This window comes from Gossypium hirsutum, chromosome D01, assembly GCF_007990345.1.
Source record: "Gossypium hirsutum isolate 1008001.06 chromosome D01, Gossypium_hirsutum_v2.1, whole genome shotgun sequence".
NCBI lineage: Eukaryota > Viridiplantae > Streptophyta > Magnoliopsida > Malvales > Malvaceae > Gossypium > Gossypium hirsutum.
The window spans coordinates 697102-712712 of NC_053437.1; the positions used below are offsets into that span (position 1 = coordinate 697102).

General features: G+C 34.2%; 3 protein-coding genes across 4 annotated transcripts; 2 read left to right on the forward strand and 1 right to left on the reverse strand.

The window, feature by feature from the left end:
* Positions 1-4074: 4074 nt before the first annotated feature.
* On the reverse strand, positions 4075-7831 carry LOC107928927 (magnesium transporter MRS2-3). Of its 2 annotated transcripts, XM_016860233.2 has the most exons (7): positions 7243-7750; positions 6167-6376; positions 5939-6067; positions 5696-5850; positions 5360-5591; positions 4655-4707; positions 4271-4485 (listed from the first exon to the last, which is right to left on the reverse strand). In XM_016860233.2, the coding sequence occupies exons 1-6, from the start codon at positions 7684-7686 to the stop codon at positions 4663-4665; spliced, it is 1215 nt and encodes a 404-aa protein (XP_016715722.2). In that variant the 5' UTR covers positions 7687-7750; the 3' UTR covers positions 4271-4485; positions 4655-4662. The 2 variants fall into 2 exon arrangements, with proteins under 2 accessions (XP_016715721.2, XP_016715722.2); XM_016860232.2 differs by lacking the exon at positions 4655-4707 and having other exon boundaries at positions 4075-4485; positions 7243-7831.
* A 770-nt stretch (positions 7832-8601) lies between these two features.
* On the forward strand, positions 8602-12299 carry LOC107928973 (probable zinc metallopeptidase EGY3, chloroplastic). Its single transcript, XM_016860290.2, has 6 exons — positions 8602-9379; positions 9804-10001; positions 10093-10317; positions 10920-11158; positions 11257-11411; positions 11908-12299. Exons 1-6 carry the CDS (start codon positions 8813-8815, stop codon positions 12261-12263), a joined length of 1740 nt encoding a protein of 579 aa, XP_016715779.2. The 5' UTR covers positions 8602-8812; the 3' UTR covers positions 12264-12299.
* A 1754-nt stretch (positions 12300-14053) lies between these two features.
* Positions 14054-15272, forward strand: LOC121213692 (uncharacterized). Its single transcript, XM_041086634.1, has 2 exons — positions 14054-14206; positions 14479-15272. Exon 2 carries the CDS (start codon positions 14541-14543, stop codon positions 15111-15113), a length of 573 nt encoding a protein of 190 aa, XP_040942568.1. The 5' UTR covers positions 14054-14206; positions 14479-14540; the 3' UTR covers positions 15114-15272.
* The last annotated feature ends 339 nt before the right edge of the window (positions 15273-15611 follow it).

A 15611-nucleotide genomic window follows, 5' to 3' on the forward strand; every position in this document is an offset into this window, starting at 1 on the left:
TTGCATATATAATTCTTAAAAGGAAAGAAAAAGTAAAAGTAAAAGTGAGCACATTACTTAGAATCCATATGTTTCTAGTGTTGGCACCATTTTTTTTGTGAAAACGGGGTCGACTTTTATTTTGAAAATGAAAATGAACACGGGAGTCGCCACCAATCTTTTTTAATAAGGTGTGATCGAATCACCTCTCAATTTAATCGTTTTAATAAATAGATTGTTTTATTAAAACATTATTTTTTGGTCTACAAAAATCCAGAAAACGGGTTCGAGAGTCAGTTACGCACGAGAAAGGATTAGCACCCTCGATGTGCCCAAAATTGGTACCTAGTTGATTAATTAGTGTCTTAATGTAAAAAATGTGCAAAGATTTTAAAATACGATCCTTGTATTTTAAAAAACTTGTATAAATCAAATTATCCGTTAAGACCCTCTCATTTCGGAAAGAGAAAATGTCACACTCAATCAGTTAGAGCATGATATTTCACCTCCCCAAAAATGAGCTCGTCCTAAAAAAAACTCATGCAATAAAATTTAAAAGGATATTCAATTGTTTAAGTCAAATGAAGAAATCACAGCCCAATACACTAGGGCACAATTTCTCAAAATTTCAAACATTGAATATTGTTTTTATTATTTTTTTAGAAAAATCATCATCTCGGGAAAATAACATGTCATATCCAATGTGTTAGGACACAACGTATCGAATTCCCGATACGAGAATACATGCCGAAAAAATTACTTATTTGAAAGACATTTGATTATCTCGATTTTAGAAAAGACCATATTCCGTAAGTTAGAACACGATCTTTTATTAATTCCAGAGATCGTTTAAAAACTTAAGTTTGAAAAGATTCATGTATTTAGATTTATCGTGAAAATCGAAACCCCGTAAGTTAGGGTACGACCTTCTCGAATCTAAACACGAAATTTTGGCTTATTCAAAAGTCATAATTTAAAAGGATATTTTGCTATTTAGGTTAAACGAGAAATCAAAACCCAGCACGTTAGGGCACGTCTTCTCAAATTTCCAAACTCAAAATGTTGTCTTATTTTGAGATTTTTTAATTTGGATAAAAAGGAAATGAAATGCTTAAAAATGTACGTTTAGTTTATTAGGTTTTTAGAGAAATCGTTTAATACGTAAAAGGGGTTATACGTGGCTAAATACAATAGTGCAACATACATTTGAAATAGCAATGAGATAATGTACATAATAAAATGTAACATACATAACATTATCGTTAATGAATCATAAAGTTAACAAGCACAAACAATAATAAGAATAATGATAATAATGAATAAAAAAAGACGACGATAAGGGAAAAAAATAAAATAACAAGCCAACCTAAAAGGAAAATAAGAAGCAAGTAAATAAATAAACTAATAAATCTGATTAAAAAGGGTTAAGATATACTAAATAAGTAAAAAAAAAGAATCCATGGTGCGTCACTGGTTACCGATGCGATGATGTCTTCCTCAGCGTCGATCGTAACTAACCGGCCTTCTGTCACTAATTTCAACTTCTGGTGCAATGGTGAAGGCACCGCCCCTGCTGAATGAATCCATGGTCTTCCCAACAAGTAATTATACGAAGGTTTGATATCCAACACTAGGAAATCCACCTCATATGTATTCGGGCCAATCGAGAGGGGTACTTCTATTCTTCCCATCACCCTTCTTTCAGTGCCATCGAATGCTCTCACTATATTTTCTGGCACGATGTCATGTGAGAGCTGTCCACCGGCAACCTGTTTAAAGTGGATAAAGGTAAAACATTCAAGGCCGATCCATTATCAATTAGCACACCTGGCAACATATATTTCCCGCAATGATCGGTAATATGTAGGGCTTTGGTGGCTCCCCTTCCCCCCGCTGGTATTTTATTATCATTAAAAAAGAAAAAATTGTCGGCACTTATATTATTAACCAAACGGTCCAACTTGCTCACCGAGATATCGTTAGCGACATAGGTTTCATTTAGCACCTTAATCAAAGCATTGCGATGTATCTCTGAACTTAGAAGCAACTCCAACACTGAGATACGAGCCGGTTGCTTATGTAACTATTCTACCACGCTGTACTCGCTATGTTTTAATAATTTTAGAAATTCTCTAGCCTCATTTTCAGTCACTGGCTGATTGACGCGCGACTCAGTTCTGTCCGTTTTCATTTTTCCTTCCTCAACTGCTAAGGCTTTTCCTTTTCCAGATTCCAATCTTGCATTTATCGGATCATAGCGTTTTCCACTTCGTGTATAGAATCCTTCATCCTCTTCTGATGCATTTACCAATCTTAAAAAGGGTTAAGATATACTAAATAAGTAAAAAAAAAGAATATCAAATAAAATAGTCCCCTTTTTTTAAAATTAAAATAAATAAACTAAGGACGAGGTTGAATTTTAGCTTTGGATAAAATCGTGATTCACTCCTGCATGCTAGAGCGCTTTTATATGACAAGGCCACTCATTGTTTCATATGTTTGTTTTTAATGTTTATTTTGTAGGTGGAGATAACAAACTTTAAATTAAAGAGTTAATGGCACCAGACGTCCCCAAACTTTGAAATATTTTAATTACATCCTAAAGCTATCGATGTTACATCTATCAGGTCATTCTATTTCTGAAACCGTTATTTTAACCTTTAAATGACACAAAAAAATCTTATATAACATAATTTAAAAATGAAAATTTAAAAAAAAAAGGAAAATGTTGTCACGTAGCTTTTAAATTAAAAACTAAAAATAAAGTAAAACCGAAAAAAAAAAGAGCAAGTGAACGTTAGCCTCTGTGCAAGTTTTGAAAGCCTCAAACCAAAGATTTTTACAACACCCATTTTTAAAATATTTATTTTTAAATTATGTCACATAAAATCCGACATCCCATTTAACAGTATAAAAGTGTGATGATGTGATAAGATTAGATTGTGTTACATTAACACTTGAAATTTTAAAAAATTATATAATTTGTAAATCATGATATGGTATGATCTGCGTCATATTCAATATTTTAATTATTGGACTAATGATTGAACAAGTCAAACCATCAATGCCTAATTCAACCAATTTGATCGGTTTGACCATCATACCAATATTAATTAATTAATTAAATTTCATGAAAATCTAAAAGTATAAAATTTTATTGAACCGATTCAACCTATTCAACTATCGACCAATTTTAAGCATTTTCCAAGTCAATCAATTCAACCTCTCTATTTGGACCATTATATCGACCAGTTCTTGATCCGTCTGATTTGTTTCAATTCCAATAACACTAATCATATCTCATCATCAAATCCTAATAGAAACATTAAAATAGATTTAGTTGTCAAGTTCAAGAGTCAAAAATTATATTATTTTTGTTTAAAAATCATATTGATAGTTGAATTAATCATCATTAATTCTCGATTTGACTGCTTATTAGTTTCAATTCAATAAATTTTATAAATAAAATTTTTAAGAAATATATAACATATTGAACTGCATTTTTGTCCTAATTCAGCCTTTTTATTTATGTATACTAGTCAATTCTCAATCCAACTGTTCCAATTCTAACAACCATACCGATCTGATTTCCGATCCAGTTACCACAGGAGTTGCTTCAAGTGCAGCCATGGAGGATTCACCATTAGTCCATCAAACTACGCTGCACATGAAGGAAAGCTTTACTGCAAGTATCACCATGTCCAGCTCTTCAAGGAGAAAGGAAACTACAGCCAACTCGAGACTGAACGGCAAAAAAATTCCATGAATTCAAAAATCGCTGCCGAATCTAGACACCATTCGATACCTCTTTTTTTATATTTCCACCGATGGAACTCCGACCATACATGTCATCGCAGTGTCGGATTGGCGATCAATCGATTTTAGGAAAAAAAAAAGTTTTGAACCTATCATCTTCCATTGTAAGAAGAGATTTTTGGAAATAAAATGGGTACTTCTTTGTTCCGTTATTAGCTAGATCTTTAAACTCGATGGAATTCAAGCCTACAACTGCTTATAAACTAAACTCGACTCGGTTACACCTCGAGTCTTATTAAAATTAGGAAATGTCGATTTAATGTCAGTCGACTATAGAGATAGTAAAAATATAATAAGCTTATCGAGTCCAACATTCCAGAAAAGTTTATACAATAGATGTTTCAATTTCATGTTATTTTGTTCATACGGTTTCATGCGATATACAGTACGGTCTCGGAAGACTTACTCTAATAATCGCTTGTACTTACACCACGCGATAGCTATCACATAAAGGAATATCGAGCCGGCAGCACCACCTCCAATTGTCCACAGAAACTCTGGCATCCCTGCTTTATCTTCATCGAATAGCTCAATATGAATGTTCATGCCAAAGATACCTGCAACTACGATAAAAGCGCTGATGACAAGGGTTGCTGTTGTTAGCATGACTCCCATTTGAAGGAGATGGTTCTGTTTGTCATCAAGCATTATATTAATGTAGTCCTCTGTGTCATCGACATATTCCCTCAGCTTTAGAAAAATACGAAACAAAAAATTAAGAACAATGTCAGTAACCCGAGGTTGAAAGAATAATGACAGGTAAAGAAGCTAATTTTCTTACTGCAAATGATGGCTTGTACAATGTATATGTCACAGGCTGAGACTCAAGCGCATGGACCATGCTATGCTTTTTACTTACCATAGGATCTATAGATGCGAATGAAATGCACAAAAAGGGATTGTACAGCAGATCTGGAAATACCAAACATGACACACAAGAAATAACACGAATGTAAGAATCAAAATCTTATATAATATGAATAATTAATGAATCAAAATTTATATAAATATAAAGTCGGCAAAAATAACATGGAAGCCCTTGTACTAGGAGTCAGATTGCATTTTGCCCCGTCTACTCAAAAAATAGGCAATTTAGTCCTTGTACATTAGTTCAAAGAGCAAATTGATCCTTTTTATTAAAAATCTCATCCACTTGTACCGTTAAAAACTAGTGTGACTGACGAAATAACCAGACAGTGATACATGATGAGCCACGTGTTCATGATGTACAAGGACCAGTTTTTAATAGTAAAAATGTATGAAACTTTTAATAGAAGGACCAATTTGCTCTTTGATCTAATGTACAAGAACTAATTTGTCCAGTTTTTTAATAAAGGGAGTAAAATGCAATCCGACCACTAGCACAAAAGCCTCTATGGTACTTTTACCATATAAAGTAACTTAAACATGATTGTTACACAACAAAAACCACAAACACGATATGGATACACTGCATGAAACCGTAGAATCAATCAACTTCCATGAGCATGAAATCAAAACTTGTCCAAGTTATTAGATGATAACGAAGGAAACAGTAGTGAAGTAGTAAATGCAAGTGAAATACCGTGGATAGCTTGTTCAGTGTACCGTCAATTTGAACAAAGTATGCTTCCAAGAGCATTTCTAACTCTTCTACATCAAGGTGCTTGCTGATAGCACTGCGAGTGGTACTTGTATGAGTTCCATGGCTGTCTCGGCCAATGGCATTGGTAGCACCAAACATATTATCCTGGGGGTTATCGGAGTCTTGGATATCACCTTCATAATTGGCTGCCAAGGAGATTTCAGCAGGTGTCCTGACATAAGGCAGGGACAAATCTGAGATACCAAAGATTTTGCAAATAAAAAGAACCTAAAAAGGGAGCCTTTAACAAAACTGAGCAATGAAATTGTTTAGCACCTCTCATTGATGTCTGGTCGAAGAATGCCATCATCCATATCATCCCTCTCATTCATAGACGAGGTTGAAGAATTTTCAAGTAGTTGTTTCTCAGTTAAATACATCTCGGCCATATCTTCATCATCATCGAGCAAGTGTTCCAATTCATCCCTTACCTGAGAAATAAGTATATCCATATACTTAATTTAGAATTCAAAATAGAAGAAAAATATAAATCTGCATAGTTATGCTTAAATACACAACCTTTTGGACACGTCCTGTTATTGCAACTAATCGGCTTTTAATTTGGCGAACACGCTCCAAATTGAGAGTACTAATCTTGGAAGTCAATTTATCTAAGGCCGGATGTGCCTCTTGCTCCAATGTCTTTGCCTGCATTGGCAATAGAAAACAATAACCAAATATAACAAATAAAACAATAAGATGGCAAAAAAAAGTTCATAGACAAATTAACAAAGACGAATTACTCACTTCATTTTCTAAGCAGCTGCAAGCAGCTTCGAGGCATGCTTCCAATGCAACAAATTCAAATGGGAGAATCTTCGAGCCATTTGGGTTTTCAAGACTCTGTTTCTCTTCTAATTTACCTTCATCATCCTGAGTTTGACTCTGTGAAAACCTTGATGACAAATTTTGAGAACTCGATCGAATTATGTAGCTGGAATCGTCAACACCACCTTCCTAAAGAAGAAACAAAAACACTTGGCCGATGAATATGTAATGGAATTGGCTGGAGAGCCTAGTGACAAGATGGAAATCAGGAGTTCAGGACAGTAGAAAGAGTGAAACAGCACGAGCTGATATTATCTAGGTTACTCCAACTCTTCATTTTTTGTACCCGAGCCCGACACTGATGCAGGATGCATATCCAAAATAGGTAACAAAGATACTAACCTCGAAGAACCCTCCAAATACATGGGGAAATTTTTGAGCATTCCAACATCAGGCACATACCAGTACCTGAACAGAACCGAATACGAGTAACATGGCCACGGGCGGTGGCAGGGGGTTGGCAGGGGCCCGACCCCCCTAAAACGGTAAAATCATGTTTTGGCTCTTTAAAAATTTATAAAGTTTTAAGTTCGTACATGGTAAAATTGCATTTTGGCCCCAAAAATGATAATTTTTTTTATTTAATCCTTAAAAAATTACAGGAGTGAGCTTAATACTGACAAGCCGAGAGCTGCCAAGCTCACTATTAGCTATGAAAATGGAGTGTAACCACCAGCTGAGCTATCTAGTATCTAGAAGTCAATAAATTGTATTGCTTTAAGTTTACTGATGCTAAATTCTAAAAAGCAATTCGATGATTTCAGCTATGTTACTCGAGTGAGCGTCGAATTTAAGTGCAGTTATGAATGAAAAATATAAATTTCTCCTTTACCTCTCCAAAATCGTAAATTCACAGTGAAATTCTAATAGAACACATAATTTTACCTAATCAAAACAAGAAAATTTCATCGATGCAAAACCCTAAATCGAAACCCCATAATAGAAAATCACCTAAACAAATATATAAAGAAATTAAAAGGAAAATAAAAAGGTACCTGGTCTTTAGTAGCTTGAAAATGGCACAAAATTCGGCTCTGTATCTCATCAACAAAGGGCGTAACTGAAGGATCCTTGGAATTTAAAAGCAAAACCTCTTGAGCCGTGATGATTGCCTTGATATGCTCCAAATTAATCACGATCGCCCTTTCTCGACCAAGAATCGTGGATGGGTACGACAACAGCGGGTCCAAGATCCGAAGATCTCGAGCGGGCAAACCCGTACGTCTCATGATAGCATGTTTTCCGGCTTCCACCATCTGGGTTTGGCATGTCGAGTCCAGTATAAGCCATGCTCGAACACCGGTCCCTTTTTTCCGATGACCGGCGGCGGTGGTGGCGGTGGTTGGAGGGAGAGTTTGGTTAGGGAACGGAGCGGGTCGGGCCGATGGATCCGGGTCCTCTTCGGGTTTAGGCGGTGACGACGGAGGTTGACTCCTCATTTTTGGGGGTTTATCTTTTGGAGGATCATTCGATACTGAAATTTAGCGGTAAGAAAATGGTGCCGTTTAGTATTTATAGACTTCGTAGTCTAACTTGCGCGCTAGTGTTAAAAGACTATTTAGTAGTACCCTTTTACCACCGTAGCTTTTGACTTCTTTAACGGTTGCAACCGCTTAAATTATTGGTTGGCTATCAAAAGTTAATTAAATAAATAATTATAAAATTATAAAGTAATTTTATAATTCTATTAAATATTTTATAAATCAGTTGACTTGTATCAATTGTCGGTTTTTTATTTTAAATTTTGTATTTTTACTAGTTTAGAATAGTTTGCTTAAATATTAATTGTTTTAATCGATATGTTGGTCTTGATCTAGCTAACTCGGTTTCGAACAAGGTGAATTGCACACAAAATTATTAAACTATTTAAATTTATGTTTTTGGCACTTAATTTTAAAAAGTTATTATGATCATCAAATTATTCGAAAATTTTTATTTAAATTATTAAATTATTTAAATTGCTGTTGTATGGCTTTCTCTCTTCACACCACATGAAACAATCAAAAGTTCTCATTCCTTTCTCTCCTACAATTTGATGTTTTTTTTAAACAATTTTTAACATCACGAATTTGTGAACGAAAATTTAAATAGTTTTTTTCTTTAATCTCCGGTACTAACTCTTAGATTGACTTAAATCTAAAATATATTTTACCCGTCAATAGATATTGATTTACCATACCAATTAAATTGTCACTTAATACTCACTAACCAACTTTTTAAAAAAAATTAACAATCTAATTACTCTGAATAATTTTTTTAAAATAACTTGTATAAAATTTTTTGAATATTTTGCGGAACTAATCGAACTAAAATAGTCCTACGAAACTTGATATGGAAATGCCAAGTGTCTAACTAGATTGAAACAGGAAACTCGACTGCCAATTGGATTCCATTTGGATCGATCACCACAAAATCCAACCATTTTTCGTCTCTTTCTCCATGAACCAGTCCACCTGTAACACTTCTCCACCTTTCTAGACATCTCTCAATATAATATATATATATATGTATGTATGTATGCAAATTCAGCACACGGTCCAGCTTTGAACTTAAAATTCAACAAAAATGACAGCTCTGTGCTTCACTTCACACTCTTCTCTATCTTCATGCAACCTCCACACCCACCCCTACAAAAAGAAACACGGCTTCAACTTCAACAATCTTAGGTCGAATTTATCCACCATTATCAACAAAACCCAAAGCTCCAATCCTCGAATTTCCATTCATTTCTCCGTTAATCGTCGTCACTTTCCTCTCAAATCTTCCGTCAAAGACGAGCAAGCAACCGAAACCGAACCCACCGCCCATTCCCCCGTCGCGGTGGAATCTAAAGAACCGAGCGATGAAACACACGGTCCGAACAGTGAAGAAACGGAGGGGAAAGAAGATCAGCAAGAAATGGATTGGAAAACGGATGAGGAGTTCAAGAGATTTATGGGGAATCCTTCCATTGAAGCTGCGATAAAGCTGGAGAAGAAAAGGGCGGATAGGAAGCTTAAGGAATTGGATAGGGAAAGTAACGGGAATCCCATTGTGGGGCTTTTCAATAAGGTGGTGCGTGATAATTTGGCTAGAGAAAAAGAAAGGTTGGAGCAAGCTGAAGAGACTTTTAAAGCTCTTGATCTTAATAAGGTGAGAATAAAAAAGAAAGTTTAGATTCTTTCAAATGTTGGATTTTGATTATAAATTCTGGGTTGATTTTATTCTGTTTATTTACTTGATTTTTTGTGGTATTTTATCCAGATTTTTCATTCGAATATGGTTTGATTACATGATATGATCGTCTAAATATATGAAAAATTTAGATGACACTCCCTGAAGTCGGGGTAATAAAGTTTCTGGATACGTATTGATAGCTCACCAAAGGTTTCTACTCGGACTATGTTACCCCAGTTTTTCATTTTATTTTCCGAGTCTAATAGCTATATCTGGTCAGCCGATATTCGGACATTCACAAAAATAAGCATATTTGTATCCGACACTCACTCGATTCATGGTAATACGGTATTCGGGCACATACTAATATTTCCTTGTGTTTGATGTTTCAATATAACAGTTAAAGAGCTGTTTCGGATTCGATACATTTTTTGCAACGGATGTTCGAAGGTTCGGAGATGGTGGGATTTTCATTGGGAATTTGAGAAGACCGATCGAAGAAGTCATTCCTATACTTGAGAAAAAGCTGACCAAAGCCGCAGGCAGGGAAGTTGTCTTGTGGTTCATGGAGGAAAAAACGAACGACATTACGAAACAGGTAACTCGAGACAGGGCCAATGTTTTGCATTTATGCTTTTGGAATAAGAAGATGAAGCCTAATTTTTTTGTTGTTGTTGTTGTACTTCCAGGCATGTGTGGTGCAACCTAAAGCCGAAATTGATCTCCAGTTCGAGTCTACCAAGCTGAGCACTCCTTGGGGATATGTTAGTGCAATAGCCTTATGTGTTACAACTTTCGGGACCATTGCTTTAATGAGCGGATTCTTCTTGAAACCCGGTGCTACATTTGATGACTATCTCGCCGATGTCTTGCCTCTCTTCGGTGGCTTCATCTCCATTTTGGGAGTTTCCGAGGTATAACATTACTTTCCGTATGGAGCCTCCTAAGTAATATGTATATCTTATCCAGTGGTGGAGCCAAGGGGGCAGGCAGGGCCCCCCCCCCCCCCCCAAATGAATTTTTTATTTAGACCCTTTATAATTTATAAAATTTTAAATTAATAATGGTAAAATTGCACTTTAGCCCCCAAAATAATATCTGTTCTCGTGATTGTTCAAAGTTTGTGCATTACTCCTCTTAATCCGAACAGAGGGATTGCAGGGAGGCATTGTAACCTGAAGTTGCATATTTTTCATTGTTGGTAGAATAAGATAGTATCTGTACTCGTGATTGTTCAAAGGCTCTGCATTACTCCTCCTAATCCGAACAGAGGGATTGCAGCAAGGCATTGTAACCTGAAGTTGCATTTTTTTCCGTTGTTGGTAGAATAAAATGGTATGTGTTCTCGTGATTGTTCAAAGGCTGTGCATTAATCCTCCTATTCCGAACATAGAGGTTGTGGTGGAGACATTTTAACCCAAAGTTGCATTTTTGTTGTACATTTAACAGTTTCCTCCGCTCTTGCTACGTATTTACACACAAAGTTATTCAAGAGCGTATCTCTCATGTTTGGCAGATAGCCACGAGGGTGACAGCGGCTCGTTATGGTGTTAAACTTAGCCCCTCATTTCTTGTTCCATCCAATTGGACTGGTTGTTTAGGTGTGATGAACAATTACGAGTCATTGCTTCCAAATAAGAAGGCTCTTTTCGATATCCCGGTGGCACGTACGGCTAGCGCTTACTTGACATCACTGGTGCTTGCAATCGCTGCTTTCATATCTGATGGCAGCTTTAATGGTGGCGATAACGCATTGTAAGATCTGTTATAGTATTATGCTATATACTCGGATTATGGTGCGAGTTTCAAACACAAGTATATAAAATCCCCGTTTGTTATCTGATGTGAATCAGGTTCATAAGGCCTCAGTTCTTCTACAACAATCCGCTGCTTTCTTTCGTCCAATTTGTTATCGGACCGTATGCGGATGAACTCGGAAACGTATTACCAAATGCCATGGAAGGGGTTGGAGTTCCTGTTGATCCCCTCGCTTTTGCTGGACTTTTGGGTAAGTTTCTTTGCCTTATTGATCATTGTTGTAATTTTTCCATCCTTTCTTTCGTGAAGGCAAACTTTGGAAAAGAAAATCCTTAGGGTTATAAATGAATCAAGCGTGAACAGACATAAACGAGCTTGTTTATGCAGTCCCTTAAGAAATGTTTAAATCATAAATTAATATATGGTTAAATTACGCCCCAAAAATGAAAATTTTTTTGTTAAATCCCTTAAAAGATAATGTAATTATAAATTAGTACACGATAAAATTATATTTTGATCTCTTAAAATTTATAATTCAATTCCGGCCATCTTAAAAGAATTTCTAGATTTGCCCCTGAACAAGCTTTATTCATGTTTGGTTTGTTTAATAAACAAACATTAAAATATTATTTATATTCGTTTATTTAGCTTGATAAGCGAACATAAATGAACAAAAATCAAACTGTTCATGGTCTTTCCCAGAGGCAACATTCCCAAACATTATTCACCATTGTTGTTTTCCGCAGGAATGGTGGTGACTTCTTTGAACTTGTTGCCTTGCGGAAGACTCGAAGGTGGCCGAATAGCTCAAGCGATGTTCGGACGTAGTACGGCTATGTTGTTGTCCTTTGCCACGTCCCTTCTCCTTGGCATCGGTGGTCTAAGCGGAAGCGTACTTTGCCTGGCGTGGGGATTATTCGCAACCTTCTTCCGTGGTGGGGAAGAAATGCCAGCGAAAGACGAGATAACGCCGTTGGGAGATAACAGGTTTGCTTGGGGTATAGTTTTAGGTCTCATTTGCTTCCTCACTCTTTTCCCCAATGGTGGTGGTACTTTCTCTAACCCTTTCTTAAGTGATCCCTTTTTTAGGGGCGATCTGTAAAAACAAACAGTGTATATATACACTAGCTTATAGTTACTCACGTGTAAAATTTTTAGTTAATTTTGAAGACAAGTAAAGGTAATGGAAAATTCAAGAAAATAAATAGAAACAAAAAATGTGGTTCAATCTGTAATTTTATATATAAATTTTAATTTAGTGTAATTATACATATAAATTTTAAAGAGATAAATCTTAAAATTATACATGAATTTTAATTCAGTGTAATTATTCACATGAAATTTTTAATGTGATTTAAATGAATACATGAAATTTTGATTATGGTTTAATTATATACATTTAAAGAAATAAATATGTTAATTTATTTTTATATTCAGTTAATATAATTATATGTGTATATACATGAAAGACCTCTTAGAAAATTTTTCATTTAAATCTTTTAATTTTTTTTACAATTTTAAATTAATAAAAATAAAATTACATTTTGATCCTCTTAAAAGTTTAAAGTTTATAAAGACATAAACTATTTAAATTGGGAAATTAAACTTTTACTATCATAAAAAAATTAAAATTTAATTTTAACCCCTAAAAAAAATTTGAGCATTAAAATCATGCTATGCCTAAATGAATATATCAATTCTTGCAGGAAAAATGAAAGGGACGAATTTCGATTTAGTCTCTGAATTTGATAACATTTTTTAATTTAGTCTCTATAATTTTATTGTCCATATTAATTTTGAAACTTAGCAATATTTTTTAGTTTTGATTCATGTAATGACATGTTACAATCTCATAGCGTCACATAATCAATTGACAAATATTGAGAGAAGTTAACAAGTTCAGAAATTAATATGGACAAAAAAAATTAGAGACTAAATTAAAAAAAATTATCGAATTTAAAAACTAAATGTTAACTTATCCCAAAACAAAATCATTAATTGTGAGAGAGAAACGAAATCAAAGCAATTTTAGCCAATAAATTGATCATTGGATTAGATGCCAATAATCGATTGCAAAATTAGTACTTATATTTTATAATATTTATTGAATACATTGTAATCAAAATGATGGGATAAATCAATAGCTAATTAATTACTTTCCATTAAATACCAAATTTTCCTCAATAATCGTCGATTGAGTCTTAACTCGATTGATATAGACATTATTACGAATGTAAGAGGACGTGAGTTCAAATATAAATTCAAACTTACAAAATTATGTGTATATAAAATTGAAATTATAAAAATTATATAACTTGTAGATTCAATTCGCACGAATAATCAATGCAGATTTAGATAATGAATATAAAGGATTATCTATCCACTTTCACTCTAAGCTCATAACAATTAGTAATTTTAAAAATCAAATCCGAATATTACCAAAATCCACAATTGCTAGAGGCAGCATTAAGGAGTAGGCAATGGTCTTGGTCCAAAAAAAAAAAATTGCTATATTACCCCGTTATCGGGAAAATGACAATTTTTTGAGTTGAGAAGGATTGGAGGCAAATTTATCTACTCCAAGCAAGCCATTTTTTGGACGTTATTCGTATTAATACAACATATTAAGTATTAATTAACATTCTATTTATAATTTAAGTAGTAATTTTGCATTTAAATCAAAAAGATTTACTTGATTTCATTTCACATTTACTTATTTTCTTGCAAAAATTTAGAAAATTTCCATATTTTATCTATAAATATTGTTCTTGTTTTTGGGTTATTTTCTCTTTCAAAAATTTCACCCTAAAAAAATTAATTGAAAATACAGTACTGAAGCGATGGTACAATCCCAGGCTGCAGTTCAGTTTCTGTTTCTTTGTTTTTTTTTTAATTAGTCTCATTCAGTATTTTAGTTTTCATATATTTGTTTTTGTTTATCTAATTTTATTTTATTTTATGTGTAGATTTCCATTTTAAAACTGAATATTAACTGTTGCGACAAGTGTCGATCGAAAGCAAAGGAAAAACTGCAAAAAATCGACGGTAATTTTATTATTTATGTATCTATTTTTTAACTTTTTTAATACAATATTAGAACTACTCATAATCCCTCCCCATAATATACCTATGTGCTCCTATATTGGCAAAAATATCGATGCCAATTGAGCTAAAACTCAATCATCATCTATTTTCTGAATTTATATTCGTTAGGTATTATTTTACAATAATTTGGTGGATAATTTAATTAAGGGCATTTGTTTTTAATTTTTTGGGGTTCTATTTATATGAATTTCAAATATTTTCTTTACTGTTAGGTGTGGAGTTTATCGAATATGATTCGGAGAGAGTGTTAAAAATTTCCGGGAAAATAAACCCAATGAATATTGTGAAGAAGGTTGAAAAATGGGGGAAAAATGCGGAGGTTTTGTCTTTGCAACAATCCCTTAATAGCACTGATAGTGTCCATCATGAATCAAAATCCGAAATCCACAATGATGGTTGTTGTCATTGTGATTTGATTTCCGATTCTGATTTTGAAAATCAAGATAGTGAAGTTTGTGTATTGAACGATACTAACCCCGGTATCACTTTGAACAAGCAAAACACAAAGAGTGAACTCAAGAAAAGGTGCCTTTGGTTGTTCGGGTTGTTTCGTAAAAAGAAGTCAGACGAGGTAACTATGTCGAGGGAACCTTCGATGGGGAATGGACCATTGAAATGGCAATTTCCGAGGATACCAATGCTGGAATATGGTGGTCCTAGGCCATACTATCAGCCGTTTCAGTCTTGTTATCCGCCGATGATGGGAAGGCCATTGGGACCTTCATATTATCCTTTTGCGGTTATGCAATCACCGCCACTGTACGGTGTTTTCAACTCTCGGCCACCAACGAAAGTTAACCCTATGATTCATTATACTAGTTATGCAGACAATTATAGTCCATGGTAAAAACTGTTTTATTTTAATGGTTGAACATGTTTTTGCCTTTTTTTACAAAGGACTTAATATTTTCTTTGTGTCTTTGCTTTAGAGATATTAGAAGGTAATTCTTTTTTTCTTCTCTTTTTGCCTCCGTTTGAGATCTTTTAACAATAAATTTAATTTAAACTTTATTGGTATTTATATTTTTTTATTGAGTTTCTAACCAATTCAACTTTCTCATAAGATTAGTACTTAATAAATTTCCATGTATATGCTTCTCACCAAACCTGATCATTTACGTATTTTTTTATATAATACTTAAATAATAACTCCTCCTCAACTCGTAAATAGGAAGATAAAACACGCTTAAACTTATGTTTCTTGTCAATACCAATCAATTAAAGACCTAATCAATCCTTAATGTCATCCCTAAAATTGTCGGCCATCAATGCCACAGATGCAACCATCAAGACTAAGCACACCATTTAGTTCTCTAATTGGCGTCCAGCCAGGTTTAGCTGAGGT

What these genes read in the sequence shown, in the direction of transcription:
- LOC107928927 (XM_016860232.2), bottom strand. Translation starts at nt 7,686, where the DNA reads ATGAGGAGTCAACCTCCGTCGTCACCGCCTAAACCCGAAGAGGACCCG. An exon ending in CGACCAGACATCAATGAGAG is followed by an intron (nt 5,592 to 5,695) that starts GTGCTAAACAAT and finishes GCCTTATGTCAG; the next exon opens with GACACCTGCTGAAATCTCCT. An exon ending in CACTGAACAAGCTATCCACG is followed by an intron (nt 4,486 to 5,359) that starts GTATTTCACTTG and finishes ATTTTTCTAAAG; the next exon opens with CTGAGGGAATATGTCGATGA.
- LOC121213692 (XM_041086634.1), top strand. Translation starts at nt 14,541, where the DNA reads ATGAATATTGTGAAGAAGGTTGAAAAATGGGGGAAAAATGCGGAGGTT.
- LOC107928973 (XM_016860290.2), top strand. Translation starts at nt 8,813, where the DNA reads ATGACAGCTCTGTGCTTCACTTCACACTCTTCTCTATCTTCATGCAAC. An exon ending in CCATTTTGGGAGTTTCCGAG is followed by an intron (nt 10,318 to 10,919) that starts GTATAACATTAC and finishes CATGTTTGGCAG; the next exon opens with ATAGCCACGAGGGTGACAGC. An exon ending in AATGGTGGCGATAACGCATT is followed by an intron (nt 11,159 to 11,256) that starts GTAAGATCTGTT and finishes GATGTGAATCAG; the next exon opens with GTTCATAAGGCCTCAGTTCT.